Raw genomic sequence first — 16,031 nt, 5'->3', positions numbered from 1 at the left:
AAAAAAATCGATATTAGTAGTATAAAAATCAATTAAAATGTATATTGAATATAATTTATTGATCAATTATTTCATATTGAGGAACTAGCTGCAAGAGTCAATCTCAATTTTGATAACGTCAATCTCATCTGGAAACCCTGGACCCAATATAGGACCCAACAAACTTTTTACTCAATAATAATGCCATGAATGGAAAACCTCTCACCCCAAGGTGCTGCTACCCCCCCTCACCCCATTAAATATTCTCCCCCCCTAATTTGTCCCTCATCTTATCTTTCCCCTATCTATCAGACTCTTTTCCCCTTCTTACCTCTTACTTTAAATATAAAACTTGAGAAGCTACTTCTTTAATTGACGAGAGATATTTGTATAACTCTGATACCACTGGTACTTACGATAATAGAAATAATCAGAGCTACCCGTACCAGATATATGCATAAATCTTTGTACTATGTTATGGTCTCTTTTGTTGAATTTGATTGTTATGCATTAATTTTTCAATAAAAAGAACATTGAAAGAAAGAAAGAATATAATTTATTTATAAAAAATGTATGCAAAAAAATAAAATAAAAATGAAAAATAAATAAAAACATTATAGAACACTAAAGAAATTCTTATGATCTATAATGTTTTTATAATAAATAGCGCAAAACTCACACAAAAAATAAAAAAAGTTGTTTTTTACATTAAATAAGGTCTTCACTAAAATTGATTTATAATGTGTATGTTAAATATATATATTTTTTGTATCACAATTTTTTATTATTAAGGATTATGTAGAGGCACCCGTCATTCACTCATCCTTTCATCATAATTAATTTATTCAATAATTTATTCAAGTTTTCTTTTTTATAATTAATAAAACCACAAATTTTGTATTTATTTTTCATTTTTATTTTTATTTTGCATACATTTTTTATGCATGAATTTTATTCAATATACATTTTAATTGATTTTCAACTAATGTCGATTTTTTTTTAGGTATTCAATTTATTTTTTCCAGGCTTCATGGGTAAATTAACAGAATAGCTCAGAGGTCTGTACCCTGAGGCCCTTTTACTTCCACGATGTTTCCAAGGATGGTAGGTTCTAATTCTGGTCTGCAATTAAGATAAGAGAATATTACGAAAAAAAAGTTTTTCAATCTTAGCAGACTTTTCATTTCTTTTTTTTTCAATTTTGTTCGCAGAAAAATTACATTTTAATGTCATATGTAAGTTTTATGCTAACGAATTGCATTTTTAATCACTGTTGTATAGATATGCAACACATTTATATTTGCATTTTAAATATAACTACAGCGTTCAGGGCACCAGGTGTGTTTGACGCTCATTTTTTCTATGTCCAGCCCACCCTATATACGTAAGTAATACTATGGTTAGCCTTAGCTACGTTTTATAGCCCTGAATAAAGTATGCAACTCTTCTGAACTCTGATTCCCTTAGGCTAGGTTCACATTGCGTTAATGTGTGCACGCTAACGGACAGCGTTGCACGGCGAAAATGTCGCAATTAACGCCGTGCAACGGGTCCGTTAGCGCACCCATTGACAGCAATGTGAAGTTTCCCTCTAGCGCATCGCAAGCGAGTGCCTTTTTCGGCTCGCGCTAGCGATGTGCCGTTCTTCTGTGGCGCGCCTCGGACGCTGCTTGCAGCGTCCGCAGCGCCCCCGAGTTCCGTTCCCCGCTCTCGCAGATCGGGGATCTGCGAGAGCGGGGATGTTAACGCGACCCCCAACGCGGCCCCTAAATAAACATTGCATTAGCGCAATCCGCTAGCGCTAGCGCTAAACAGATTGCCCTAACGCAATGTGAACCTAGCCTTACCTGATTTTGGAGGAGCGCGGATTTGTCAGTATTTTGAATATCCTATCCAGAATTTCTTAAAGATCCTTTGCGGGTCCGGTGCCATCTGCAGCCCTCCTATCATTCTTGCTATATGTGTTGTGCGTACTCACAATGTGTAAAGGTTAGAAATTTACCTTACAGTAAACCAATTGTTAGTATTATTGTTGTTAGCTGCGCTATTGCGTTCCTCTCTTCACGGTTTCTAATACCCCATATGAGGGAGAAAACTACAGTTTGGGCACATGGCAGATCTCGGAAGAGAAGGAGCGCCATTTAATTTTTTTAATGCAAACTTTGCTAGAATAATTAGCGGACGTCCTGTCACGTTTGGACAGCCTCTGATGTGGCTAAACAGTAAAAATCCCTCACAGATGACACAATTTTGGAAACTAGACCGTTCAGAGAACTGACCTAGATGTGTGGTGTGCACATTGAGCCCTTAGGTACTTCACAGAAGTTTATAACGTTGAATAGTGAAAACAAAAAAGTCACATTTTCCCCAAAAATATGTTTTAAGCCCCAAATGTTGCATTTTCATAAGGGTAACAGGAGAAATTGCATCATACAATTTGTATGAAAACTACACTTTGGGCGTAAGGTAGAGCTCAGAAGGGAAGAATTGTCATTTGAAGTTTTGAATGTAAAATTTCTTGGAATCATTAGCGGATGTCATGTCTGGTTTTGAGAGCCCCTGATGTGCATAGACAATGGATACTCCCCACAAGTGACCCCATTTTAGAAACAAGACCACTCAAAGAATTTATTTAGTTGTTTGGTGAGAACCTTGAAACACAAGGTGCTTCACAAAAATGTAATTTTAGCCCAAAATTTAGCATTTTCATAAGGGTAACAGGAGAAATTGCACAATACAATTTGTGGTGCAATTTCTCCTGGGTATGCCGATACCTCACATGTGGAGTTATACTACGTTTAAACCACAGTCCAAAGCTCAGAAGGCAAGGATCACCAGATTTTACTGTTATGGTTTGCAGGTGCCATGACCCACTAAGAGAGCCCGTGAGGTACCAGAGCAGCAGAAATCCCAATAAGTGACTCCATTTTACAAACTGCACCTCTCAATGAATTCACCAATGGGTGGAGTGATCATATTGACACAATCGGTGTGTCAAATAATTTTATACCATTTGGCAGTGAAGAAAAAAACTAAATTTTTACCTCTAAAATTTTGTTTTGGCCCCAGATTTTATTTTTCATACAAGAAGTGGGTAAAAATGGCACCATAATTTGTCCCACAATTTCTACTGAAGGTGGCAATACCTCATATGTGGCTGTACAGTACTACTTAGCCATATGGAGAGGCGGCGCGCTATTTGCCTCCTGGAGAACAGATTTTCCTAGAATAGTTTGAGGACTCCATAAACAGAGCCCCTAAATTGTAGAAGAGCAGAATCCCCCTCAAGTGACCCCATTTTGGAAATTATACCCCTTTGGGAATTTATCTACAGGTGTAGTGACGATCTTAACTCCATGGGTATTTTCTTGAAACGAGTAGCAATGTATGTTGGTGAGCGGAAATTGCAAACTGCCGTTGTAGTGACCAGTATGCTGCAGCAACTAGTATGTTGCAGTCACTAGTACATTATGCCCAGCCCGTGCTTCTAGAGACATGCATCCGTAAATTAGGCGTGCTCTCATCACTTCAGAAATGCCAAACATGTGGACGCTATATGTGGTTTAGGTACACTTTGGGTCTCAGAAGGGAGGGGGGCATTTGGATTTGTGAGTGGAATATTTGCTGAATTTCTTTTGGTGGGTGAGGAGCCATTTTGCTTTTCCAGAGCCTTTGTACTACCAGTAACATGGAAGCCCCTTATATTTCCATTAACAGAGTACAGACTTTAGTGGGTATTTGCTTTTTTTGTCAATTGAGTTGAAGTTTTTATTGGGAACATTTTGCATAACGTTCGGGAGCACTTACTTTGGGGTTTCCATCGATATCTCTGAATTACATGATTCAAATTAAACCCCCGAGGGATCCATTGACTATAATAAGGCAGCAGAGTTACTGTGGACTCCATCTGTTCTCTGATCAATGCTGTTCTTCTTTTCAGACGTGCACAAAACTGTGGCCGACGGCACTTTTATGCAATCCTAAAAAGACAGACACCGCCGGATCAGAGGTCAGACGACGTCTACAGTGCCTCCTTCTGTCTCATTATAGGGAATCTTCCATCGAGGGTTCCATCTGAATCACGTATTTCAGAGATTTACATGGAAACCCCGTTGTAAGCGCCCAGTGTAGAGCAAAGGATAAATGTGCGCCGAGCCTTACTGCGATCTTTGGGAGACAGAATGAAAAAATAAACAGCAGGTGAAGCATTGTTTTTATTTATTTTTCAAGCCGTTCCTTGTCTGATTACAGCGATACCAGATATATTTTGACTTTGTATGTTTGGCTGCTGTTACACACTAACAGACGTTTTTTTATTGCAAAAACTAATTATTGATATTACCATATTTTGAGAGCTGTAATTTTTCCAATTTATGGCCCACAGAGTCATGTGAGGGCTTGTTTTTTACGGGATGAGTTGACATTTTATTGCATCTTTTTCAGCCACATAACATTTTTTGATCACTTTCTATTCCAATTTTTGGGAGGGAGAATGAACAAAAAACAGCAGTTCAGGAATGTTTTTTGGGGGGAGGTTTATGTCATTCTACTTGTGGTAAAATTGATAAGGCAATTTTATTCTTTGTGTCAGTACTATTCCAGCGATACCTTAGTTATATTTTTTTTATAATTTGGCACTTTTACACAATAAAAACTATTTTATAGAAAAATACATATTTTTGCATCGCTTTATTCTGAGAGCTATAACTTTTATTTTTCAGCTGATGGAGCTTGTATGATGGTTTGGTGGTATGTTTTTTTGTGGGACAAGATTATGTTTACAGCAGCAGCATTTTTATTTATATCTGTCTTTGATTGTGTTTTAGTCCACTTTTTGTTCAGTGGTATGATGATAAAGCATTGTTTCATAGTGTTTGGCCTTGTTTTTTATTTTTAAATGTCATGGAAAACTGCTCTCAATCTCTGTTGGAGGAAGGGGTTGTGGTTATATATATATATATATATATATATATATATATATATATATATATATATAAACAAAAAAAATGTCCTTATAATGCTTCTTGTTCACAGATCAGTACCTCTCTTCCTCTTGTGGTTTCCTATAACCAGTGAGACACAGCAGGATTTTGTATGGTCTCCTCATTACTATAAATTTATGTGGCTCTTGCACAGTAATACATTCCAGTGTCTGCAGCCTCCATGTTACTCATCTGGAGATAGGCCTGCTTCTTGGCATTGTCTTTTGTGATTGTGGTTCTGCTCTTCAGTGAATCAGTATAAGCAGTACCACCGCTAGCCCATATTGCTCCAATCCATTCCAGTCCTTTCCCAGGGGCTTGTCTGACCCAGGATATGTCATAACTGGTTAGATCAAACCCAGAGACTGTACAGGTTAATTTCAGTTGCTGTGAAGGTTTCACAAGTCCTTGACCGGACTCCTGTAAAGTTTGACTGAGGACACCTGAAATACAGAGAACCGGGTAAGAAATATGTGACTTATAATCTATAATTTATGCAGTCTATAATTAATATTAATATGATAAAAGACAATCTAGATCTTACTTATTGGAGAAAACACCAGCAGTAATAGAAGATACATTGTCACCAATCAATTTACAATGTGATGAAGATAACAGAGATAAAGAGGAGAATGATCTAACCCTTTATATGCTGGGGTCATACATATTTGCATAGACTTCATCCTGGGTTCTGGTGCTGAATGCAGGAGGATATAAATTACAGACACTTGATTAAGATTGCTTCTTTTACAGAAATACCCATTTTAGCAAAAATGTAATAGTACAGTATGAGAATTTGACATTTTAGATGTTATGTTCTCATACAAATGTTTGCAAAACGTGATTGAAGCACAGACTGTCTGCGGGTTCTGTGACCCAAGCTCAACAAGGGTTTTTTCTATTGTGTCCCAATATTTTCCTTCTTTAGATTATAAGCTTGTGAGTATGAGCATGGACCTCACTCCTCCTATAACTCTTGTAACTGTGGAACTATGAGTTACTGGGTAATGTTTTTATTGTCTGTACACAGTGTCGGACTGGCCCACCGATAAATGGGAGGATTTTCCGGTGGGCCCAGGCATTGACACCTGCTGGCATACAGGGTCAGCAGTTGCCTAGGGCCCCCGCTGCTCCTAGATTTAGCATGGATTTGAGAGTCTTGTTAAATCTCTCCACCCACCAGTTGGTTTGTGGGTAGTACACTGATGTACATAGCTGTTTAGTCTGGAGCAGCTTACATAGCTCCCTGGTCACCTTTGACATAAAAGGAGTGCCCTGATCAGTAAGGATCTCCTTTGGCAGCCCAAGACGATAAAACATTGCAAATAGCTCGTGGGCGATTAGTTTCGCCAAGGTGTGGCAAAATGGTATCGCCTCTCTGGATAGTGTGTGGGGCAATCCACTACGGCCAGAATATGTTGGTGGCCCAGGGGGGGATTTCACTATAGGGCCCACCAAATCCATTGCTATCCGCTCAAAGGGTACCTCTATTATGGACAGAGGCACCAATGGACTCCGTAACTTCGCATTGGGTGTGGTTAGTTGGTACTCGGGACATGACTCACAATACCGTTGTACCTCCGCATACACTCCAGGCCAAAAGAACTGCTGCAGAATGCGTTCTTGGGTTTTCTTTACCCCTAAGTGTCCTCCCAGCATGTGAGTGTCTGCCATCTCTAGCATGGCCCAACGGCATAACTGGGGCACCACCAATTGTTCCACCACCTCATCTTGGATTTTATCAACTCTATACAATAAGTCTTGGTTTACAGCCATGCGGGGGAAAACCATTTTTGCCTCCATGTGCTGAGCCACCTCAGTTAATTCCACCACCCTTTCTCATGCCCATGCCAGGGTGGGAAGGAACAGATGATTGGCCTCGGGGAGACCAAAACATCCAACACCGCGGAGACACCATCACGTGTTTCTCAACGCAGTGATCCAGAACACTTCCCCCATCCCTTATGGGAAATATGCAAATGCATGTAGGATAGCTGCGGAGACACCATCACGTGTTTCTCAACGCAAGCAGTGAATAGCCAGACCTTTCCCCGGGAAGGAACAATGACGGGAAGGGCAGCATCCTATAAAGGAAAACATCCAATACAGGAAAACCACCTATGCCAAGCATGGTATCCATCCACAGACAGCTGTTTCGGGGTGTTTGCCCCTCATCAGTGTGGAGTAGGAATCTGGCTATTAGGAGCAGTGCCTAGTAAAAGGCTGTGAAGGAACAGATGATTGGCCTCGGGGAGACCAAAACATCCAACACCGCAGAGAGACACCATCACGTGTTTCTCAATGCAGTGATCCAGAACACTGCCCCCATCCCTTATGGGAAATATGCAAATGCATGTAGGATAGCTGCGGAGACACCATCACATGTTTCTCAACGCAAGCAGTGAATAGCCAGACCTTTCCCCGGGAAGGAACAACCACGGGAAGGGCAGCATCCTATAAAGGAAAACATCCAATACAGGAAAACCACCTATGCCAAGCATGGTATCCATCCACAGACAGCTGTTTCTTTATACCTTAATATAAAGTGCTGGAGTGCTGAAACATGCTGGAAAAATTTTTTGACACACACATCACTCTCACCACCTCAGTTGAAGATATTGAGTACGCCCAGTACTATCACAGAGACAGGTGCAGAGTACATGTAGATAGTGTTTTTGTAAAACTGCGCACGCGCAAAAAATAATACTGTCCCTCATTAACGCATCATCCTGTCCCTACGCCATGCCAAGTAGAAATAAAAAACAAGAATCTTGGAACAGTTTGAAGTAAAGAAGGAGGTGGATGCAGTGATATAGGTGGAAAAGGTGGAGGAAGAGGTAGCCAACACAGTTTTTTGTGGGGTTTTTTGTGTAGGAGGCCCCCAAATGAAATGAATAGCAACTAGAGCTGAAGACTGGCTGGGTGCGGCTGTCATAGTTGTCTTATCATCCAAAGGTATGAACAAGTCGTGTGGGATCCACACCTGGTTCATTTTAAGGAATATTAGGTTACCCATGTTGGATATGGACAGCCGTATGTGCCTGTCTGTGATGAACCCCTCCTGCCATGCTAAACACATGTTCTGATAGTATGCTTGCTGCAGGACAGGCCAGCACCTCTAGAGCATAAAGGGGAAGCACAGACCATGTGTCCAATTTGGAGACCCACAAGATAAATAGGGCAGACCCAGTACGTGGAGACATGTATACAGGTAGTCTTCCAACATATTGTTGTAACGCTGCCTCCTACTAATAAGGACCATGTCAGAAGTTGGTCCATGCTCATAAAGTTTTTCCACTTTTCAGCCATGCTAACCATGCCTTCCGAAGGGCTGGTGGTGCCTAGCTGCGTTAGTGACTTCCTTCTTTGCCTTGTTCTACTGAGTCTCACTGTCAGGTGGGAAACAAATTGGCAGTTTTTCTACCAGCGTGTACTTTTATTTATGCATTTTGCAATCCCTCTCCAGTGACAGAAATATTGATGGTACATTCTCCTTGTAGCAGGGATCCATCAGGGTGGCCACCCAGTTATTTACCTTGCTAACAATATGGGAAACTCTTATTTGGTCATGTGTGCAAGGCTGCCCAGAGAATGCAACAAGTTGTCCTTGGTGAGAGGTATATCGTCGGGGTACCCTGTATTCCCCAGCCATACTCCAGTGATGCCAGCGAGGTGACATGAATACCACACTGCTGTGAAAAGGTTCATCATCATCTTGAATCATGCTGATCGTGAGCGGGAGGAAGAGGCTGACATCACAGCAGAAGAGGGAGCAGGAGGAGGCTCAGATCTGTCATGGATTTTATGATGTGTACTCCACTGCACCTCGTGCTTAGAATTCAGCTTGGTTCAGTACATCTATGCCTTGTTTCTCGGTCTGACAGCAACCCATCTGTCTCTTGTCGGCAGCACATTCCCTGAAAAAATACCATGCCAGGGAGTTGTTTGGAGCTCTTTTTGGTATACTTATAGCATCAGTGCGGTGGGCAGTTGCAGCCTATATACTGGCTAGGGGCTGCTCACTGTGGTGCTCCCACTTTTTCTGTGCTGTTGCGGGAGCATGGCCACCTCCTCTTCCTCTGAACTGTGTACGTCACTGTGCACAACCCCTTTGTATGCCAGACCAATGCCCTAACCCCATAATTTCCCTCTCCAAAATCACTGAAGGATAGCTTGCTCATCTTCTCTCCAAATAACACCTCAATGCTTGTGCGCTTGACCCATCCCACCTATTCCCTAACCACACCTCTACACTTATCCCATCCCTAACCCATCTCTTCAACCAATCACTAACTTCTGGTACCTTTCACTCTGATTCAAACATGCTACAATCACAACTATCATCAAAAAGCCTTCCCTTGACTGGAGAGAGCTATGTCCAGCTATCGCCCCATATTTTTGCTCCCATTTGCTTCCAAACTCCATGCTGAACTTTCCTCTCACCTTGCATCTAACTCGCACTTCAATCTGGCTTCCATTCCCACCATTCCACTGAGACTGCCCTGGCCAAACATACGAATGACTTACTTACAGCCAAAGCTAACAGACAATTCTCTATACTCTTGCTCCTAGACCTGTTCTCTGCCTTCGACACAGTTGACCGCTGCCTCCTACTACAGATCCTCTCTTCCCTTGATGTCAAAGACCTTGCCCTATCCTGGATCTCATCATACCTTACAACTGCACATTTATCATTTCCTACTCCCATGATACCTCTTCATCTCGCCCCCTCTCTGTTGGTGTCCCTCAAGGCTCTATCCTAGGACTCCTTCTCTTCTCAATCTATACCCTTGGCCTGGGACAACTCATAAAGTCCTATGGCTTCTAGTACCATCTATATGCTGATGAAACTCAGATCTACCTCTCTGGCCCAGATGTCACCTCTCTGCTCTCCAGAATCCCAGAGTGTCTACCAGCCATATCTTCCTTCTTCTCCTCTAGCTTCCTCAAACTCAATGTGGACAAATCTGAACTAATTATCTTTCCTCCATCTCGCACACCTTCCCTACCTGATCCATCTACCACAATAAATGAATTCATCCTTTCCCTTGTCCCAGTAATCCGCATCCTCAGAGTAACCATTGACTCTGCCCTGTCCTTCAAACTGCATATCCAAGCTCTTGCCACCTCCTGTCACCTCCAGCTCAAAAATATTTCCAGAATCCATCCTTTCCTCAACCCTCACTCTACCAAAATGCTTGTGCATGCCTTAATCATCTCCCGCCTTGACTACTGCAGCATCCTCCTTTGTGGCCTACCTTCTAAAACTCTCGATCCCCTCCAGTCCGTCATTAACTCTTCTGCCTGACTAATTAATCTCTCTCTTCGCTACACTCACACTTCCCCTATTTGCAAATTCCATCACTGGCTCCCAATTTCCCAGCGTATTCAGTTTAAACTACTAACACTGACCTACAAAGCCATCCATAACCTTTCTCCTCCGTATATTTCCGAACTAATCTCTCAATATCTTCCCTCTAGTCAGAGAAAAGAGGGAGATACCAAAGCGCAAATAGGGTCTTATCAAACGTTGCACAGAGTTGCCCACCAAGAGAACTACTCACCTGGTGAGAGTGAAGGAAGGACATATATTAATGGCAGCTGCTGCAGATCCACAGGTCAGAGCAAGTTGAAACCTCTACAATTTTTTGAATTCTTCTTGCGGCAGCGCGGGGATGATCATTTTTTCCTACCTAAGTGTAAATATCTTCCCTCACGTAATCTCCAGTCCTCCCAAGACCTCCTTTTCTCCTCCACGCTTTTTTTCTCCTTACCCAGTCGCCTCCAAGACTTCTCCCAAATATCCCCCATCATCTGGAAATCTGTGCCCAACATGTCTGGTTATCCACCACATTTGGATCCTTCAAATGGAACCTGAAAACTCATCTCTTCAAAAAAGCTTACAACCTGTAATGACCACACGACCACCTCAACACCATTGGAGCTGCTGTAACCCCCGACCTACTGTCTCGTTCCCCATAATCCTGTAGAATGTATGCCCACAAGGGCAGGGTCCTCTTCCCTCAGTACCAGTCTGCCATTGTTAGTTTTGTTTACTGTAAGTGATATTTGTATTTTGATGTAACCCCTTCTCATGTACAGCACCATGGAATTAATGGTGCTATATAAATAAATAAATAAATAATAATAATAATAATAATAATAATAATAATAACCCCTTCCCGACCCATGACGCCTATGCGGCGTCATGGAATGATCGCATCCCTGCAGATCGGGTGAAAGGGTTAATTCCTATTTTACCCGATCTGCAGGGAGAGGGGGAGTTGTACTTCAGCCTAGGGGGGGTGGCTTTGCCCCCACGTGGCTACGATCGCTCTGATTGGCTGTTGAAAGTGCAACAGCCAATCAGAGCAATTTGCAATATTTCACCTATGAAAATGGTGAAATATTGCAATCCAGCCATGGCCGATGCTGCAATAGCATCTGCCATGGCTGGAAATCATGTTCTGGCCCCCCCCACCGCCCCCGATCTCCTCCCCAGTCCTCCGTTCTGTCCGGTACCCCCCTCCATCCCCCTGTTCGCTCCCCCGTGCTCCTGTCCGCTCCCTCGTGCTCCTGTCCGCTCCCCCCGTCCTCCGATCCCCCCCCCTGTGCTCCGATCCACCCCCCCACCACCCCCTCATACTTACCGATCCTCCCGAAGTCGGTCCGTCTTCTCCCTGGGCGCCGCCATCTTCCAAGATGGCGGGCGCATGCTCAGTACGCCCGCCGAATCTGCAGGCTGGCAGATTCGTTACAAGTACATTTTGATCGCTGTGGTAGGTTCTACCACAGCGATCAAAATAAAAAAATAATAAATAAACCCCCCCCTTTATCACCCCCATAGGTAGGGACAATAATAAAATAAAGAAAATATTTTTTTTTCTTTTTACACTAGGGTTAGGGTTAGAACTAGGGTTAGAACTAGGGGTAGGGTTAGGGGTAGGGTTAGGGTTACGGGTAGGGTTAGGGGTAGGGTTATGGCATGTGCACACAGAGCGGATCGGCTGCGGATCCGCAGCGGATTGGCCACGGATCCGCAGCGGATCGGCCGCGGATCCGCAGCGGATCGGCAGCGGATCCGCAGCGGATTGGCCGCGGATCTGCAGCGGATTGGCCGCGGATCCGCAGCGGATTGGCAGCGGATTGGCCGTGGATCCGCAGCGGATTGGCCACTGCGAATTCGAAGCAGTTTTCCATCAGGTTTACAGTACCATGTACACCTAAGGAAAACCAAATCCGCTGTGCCCATGGTGCGGAAAATTCCGTGCATAAACGCTGCATTGTATTTTCCGCAGCATGTCAATTCTTTGTGCGGATTCCGCAGCGTTTTACACCTGTTCCTCAATAGGAATCCGCAGGTGAAATCCGCACAAACAAAACACTGGAAATCTGCTGTAAATCCGCAGGCAAAACGCAGTGCCTTTTACCTGCAGATTGTTCAAAAATCGTGCGGAAAAATCTCACACGAATCCGCAACGTGGGCACATAGCCTTAGGGTTAGGGTTGGAATTAGAGTTAGGGTTGGAATTAGGGCTAGGGTTTGAAATAGGGTTAAGATTAGGCTTGTGGTTAGGGTTACGGATAGGGTTAGGGGTGTGTTGGGGTTACAGTTGTGGTTAGGGTTGGGATTAGGGTTAGGATTAGGGTTGGAATTAGGGTTACGGTTGTGTTGCGGTTAGGGTTGTGGTTAGGGGTGTGTTGGGGTTAGGGTTGTGATTAGGGTTATGGCTACAGTTGGGATTAGGATTAGGGGTGTGTTGGGGTTAGTGTTGAAGAGCATTCCATCAAAGTCTGCATTTCAAAACGTCACTACTTCCCTTCCGAACCCCGACGTGTGCCAAAACAGTGGTTTACCCCCACATATGGGGTATCAGCGTACTCAGGAGAAACTGGACAACAACTTTTGGGGTCCAATTAATCCTGTTACTCTTGCAAAAATAAAAAAATTCTGGGCTAAAAAAATATTTTTGAGGAAAGGAAACACATTTTTTATTTTCACGGCTCTGCGTTATAAACTTCTGTGAAGCACTTGAGGGTTCAAAGTGCTCACTACACATCTAGATAAGTTCCCTTGGGGGTCTAGTTTCCAAAATGGAGTCAATTGTGGGGAGTTCCTACTGTTTAGGCACATCAGGGGCTCTGCAAACGCAACCTGACGCCCGCAGAGCATTCCATCAAAGTCTGCATTTCAAAACGTCACTACTTCCCTTCCGAACCCCGACGTGTGCCAAAACAGTGGTTTACCCCCACATATGGGGTATCATCGTACTCACGAGAAACTGGAAAACAACTTTTGGGGTCCAATTTCTCCTATTACCCTTGGGAAAATAAAAAATTGTGGGCTAAAAAATCATTTTTGAGAAAAGAAAAATTATTTTTTATTTTCATGGCTCTGCGTTATAAACTTCTGTGAAGCACTTGGGGGTTCAAAGTGCTCACCACACATCTATATTAGTTCCTTGGGAGGTCTAGTTTCCAAAATGGGGTCACTTGTGCGGGAGCTCCAATGTTTAGGCACACAGGGGCTCTCCAAACGCGACATGGTGTCCGCTAATGATTGGAGCTAATTTTCCATTCAAAAAGCCAAATGGCGTGCCTTCCCTTCCGAGCCCTGCCGTGCGCCCAAACAGTGGTTTACCCCCACATATGGGGTATCATCGTACTCAGGACAAACTGGACAACAACATTTGAGGTCCAATTTCTCCTATTACCCTTGGGAAAATAAAAAATTCTGGGCTAAAAATCATTTTTGAGGAAAGAAAAAATATTTTTTTATTTTCACGGCTCTGCGTTATAAACTTCTGTGAAGCACCTGGGGGTTATAAGTGCTCACTATGCATCTAGATAAGTTCCTTGGGGGGTCTAGTTTCCAAAATGGGGTCACTTGTAGGGGAGCTCGAATGTTTAGGCACACAGGGGCTCTCCAAACGCGACATGGTGTCCGCTAACGATTGGAGCTAATTTTCCATTCAAAAAGTCAAATGGCACGCCTCCCCTTCCGAGCCTTGCCGTGCACCCAAACAGTGGTTTACCCCCACATATGAGGTATCGGCATACTCAGGAGAAATTGCCCAACAAATTTTAGGATCCATTTTATCCTGTTGCCCATGTGAAAATGAAAGAATTGAGGCTAAAAGAAATTTTGTGTGAAAAAAAAGTACTTTTTCATTTTTGCGGATCAATTTGTGAAGCACCTGGGGGTTTAAAGTGCTCACTATGCCTCTAGATGAGTTCCTTGGGGGGTCTAGTTTCCAAAATGGGGTCAATTGTGGAGGAGCTCCAATGTTTAGGCACACAGGGTTTTCCAAACGCGACATGGTGTCCGCTAACGATGGAGATAATTTTTCATTCAAAAAGTCAAATGGCGCTCCTTCCCTTCCGAGCCTTACCATGTGCCCAAACAGTGGTTTACCCCCACATGTGAGGTATTGGTGTACTCAGGAGAAATTGCCCAACAAAATTTAGGATCCATTTTATCCTGTTGCCCATGTGAAAATGAAAAAATTGAGGCTAAAATAATTTTTTTGTGAAAAAAAAGTACTTTTTCATTTTTACGGATCAATTTGTGAAACACCTGGGGGTTTAAAGTGCTCACTATGCTTCTAGATAAGTTCCTTGGGGGGTCTAGTTTCCAAAATGGGGTCACTTGTGGGGGAGCTCCAATGTTTAGGCACACGGGGGCTCTCCAAACGCGACATGGTGTCCGCTAAAGATTGAAGCCAATTTTTCATTGAAAAAGTCAAATGGCGCTCCTTCCCTTCCGAGCCCTGCCGTGCGCCCAAACAGTGGTTTACCCCCACATATGAGGTATCAGCGTACTCAGGACAAATTGTACAACAACGTCCATGGTCCAGTTTCTCCTTTTACCCTTGGGAAAATAAAAAAAATTTCGCTAAAATATCATTTTTGTGACTAAAAAGTTAAATGTTCATTTTTTACTTCCATGTTGCTTCTGCTGCTGTGAAACACCTGAAGGGTTAATAAACTTCTTAAATGTGGTTTTGAGCACCTTGAGGGGTGCAGTTTTTAGAATGGTGTCACTTTTGGTATTTTCAGCCATATAGAACCCTCAAACTGACTTCAAATGTGAGGTGGTCCCTAAAAAAAATGGTTTTGTAAATTTTGTTGTAAAAATGAGAAATCACTGGTCAAATTTTAACCCTTATAACTTCCTAGCAAAAAAAAAAATTGTTTCCAAATTTGTGCTGATGTAAAGTAGACATGTGGGAAATGTTATTTATTAACTATTTTTTGTCACATAACTCTCTGGTTTAACAGAATAAAAATTCAAAATGTGAAAATTGCGAAATTTTCAACATTTTTGCCAAATTTCCGTTTTTTTCACAAATAAACTCAGAAATTATCGACCTAAATTTACCACTAACATGAAGCCCAATATGTCACGAAAAAACAATCTCAGAATCGCTAGGATCCGTTGAAGCGTTCCTGAGTTATTACCTCATAAAGGGACACTGGTCAGAATTGCAAAAAACGGCAAGGTCATGAAGGGGATAATAATAATAATAATAATCTAGGTGTGTTGAGCTTGCTGAATCTGTAGGTGTTTCTCAAAACTTTTTAAAATGTGGGTATGAATGTGGAAAAAAAAAATTGCATTAAAATGTTGTTCTAGCCCCAAATTTGTAATTTCCACAAAGGATAATGGAAGAAAACACACCCCATAATTTGTTTCGCAATTTCTCCTTAAGTGACTTCATTTTGGAATGTTTATGTGTGGGGGACAATTTGCGTCACTGGCTGCTGTTAAAAGACGGACATGTCAGTATATTTTGCACACGGACACACAGTCCGTGGAAACACAATGGCATGCACAGGCCCATTCACTTCAATGGGTCTACGTGTATAAGTGTCTCCGATACATGTGAAAACTGTCACCATATGTACCGGACACACTATCATCTGAAAGAGCTCTAAAGCTGCACTCTGAAATGCTATAATATGTAAGCACTGAATATGTGAATTTGGTACTGTTGCTGGCTGTTGTCCTCCACAAACTGGCCAATTTGTGCACTAAGTACCTTCATTTTTTTAACAGGTTTTCTTCAG

The 16,031-nt window shown here is 42.6% G+C and overlaps 1 gene segment (V, D, J or C); it reads right to left on the bottom strand.

Moving 5' to 3' along the window:
- Positions 1 to 1,031: 1,031 nt before the first annotated feature.
- LOC143795456 (Ig heavy chain V region PJ14-like) lies at positions 1,032 to 10,796 on the bottom strand. The segment is given in 3 exon segments: positions 1,032 to 1,101; positions 5,122 to 5,404; positions 10,736 to 10,796. Coding segments are annotated over 3 exon segments (414 nt in total).
- Between the last annotated feature and the right edge of the window lie 5,235 nt (positions 10,797 to 16,031).

This window comes from Ranitomeya variabilis, chromosome 1 (genome assembly GCF_051348905.1).
Source record: "Ranitomeya variabilis isolate aRanVar5 chromosome 1, aRanVar5.hap1, whole genome shotgun sequence".
Taxonomy (NCBI): domain Eukaryota; kingdom Metazoa; phylum Chordata; class Amphibia; order Anura; family Dendrobatidae; genus Ranitomeya; species Ranitomeya variabilis.
Note: the sequence above shows the minus strand (reverse complement) of the source record. Positions and strands in the feature narration are given on the sequence as shown.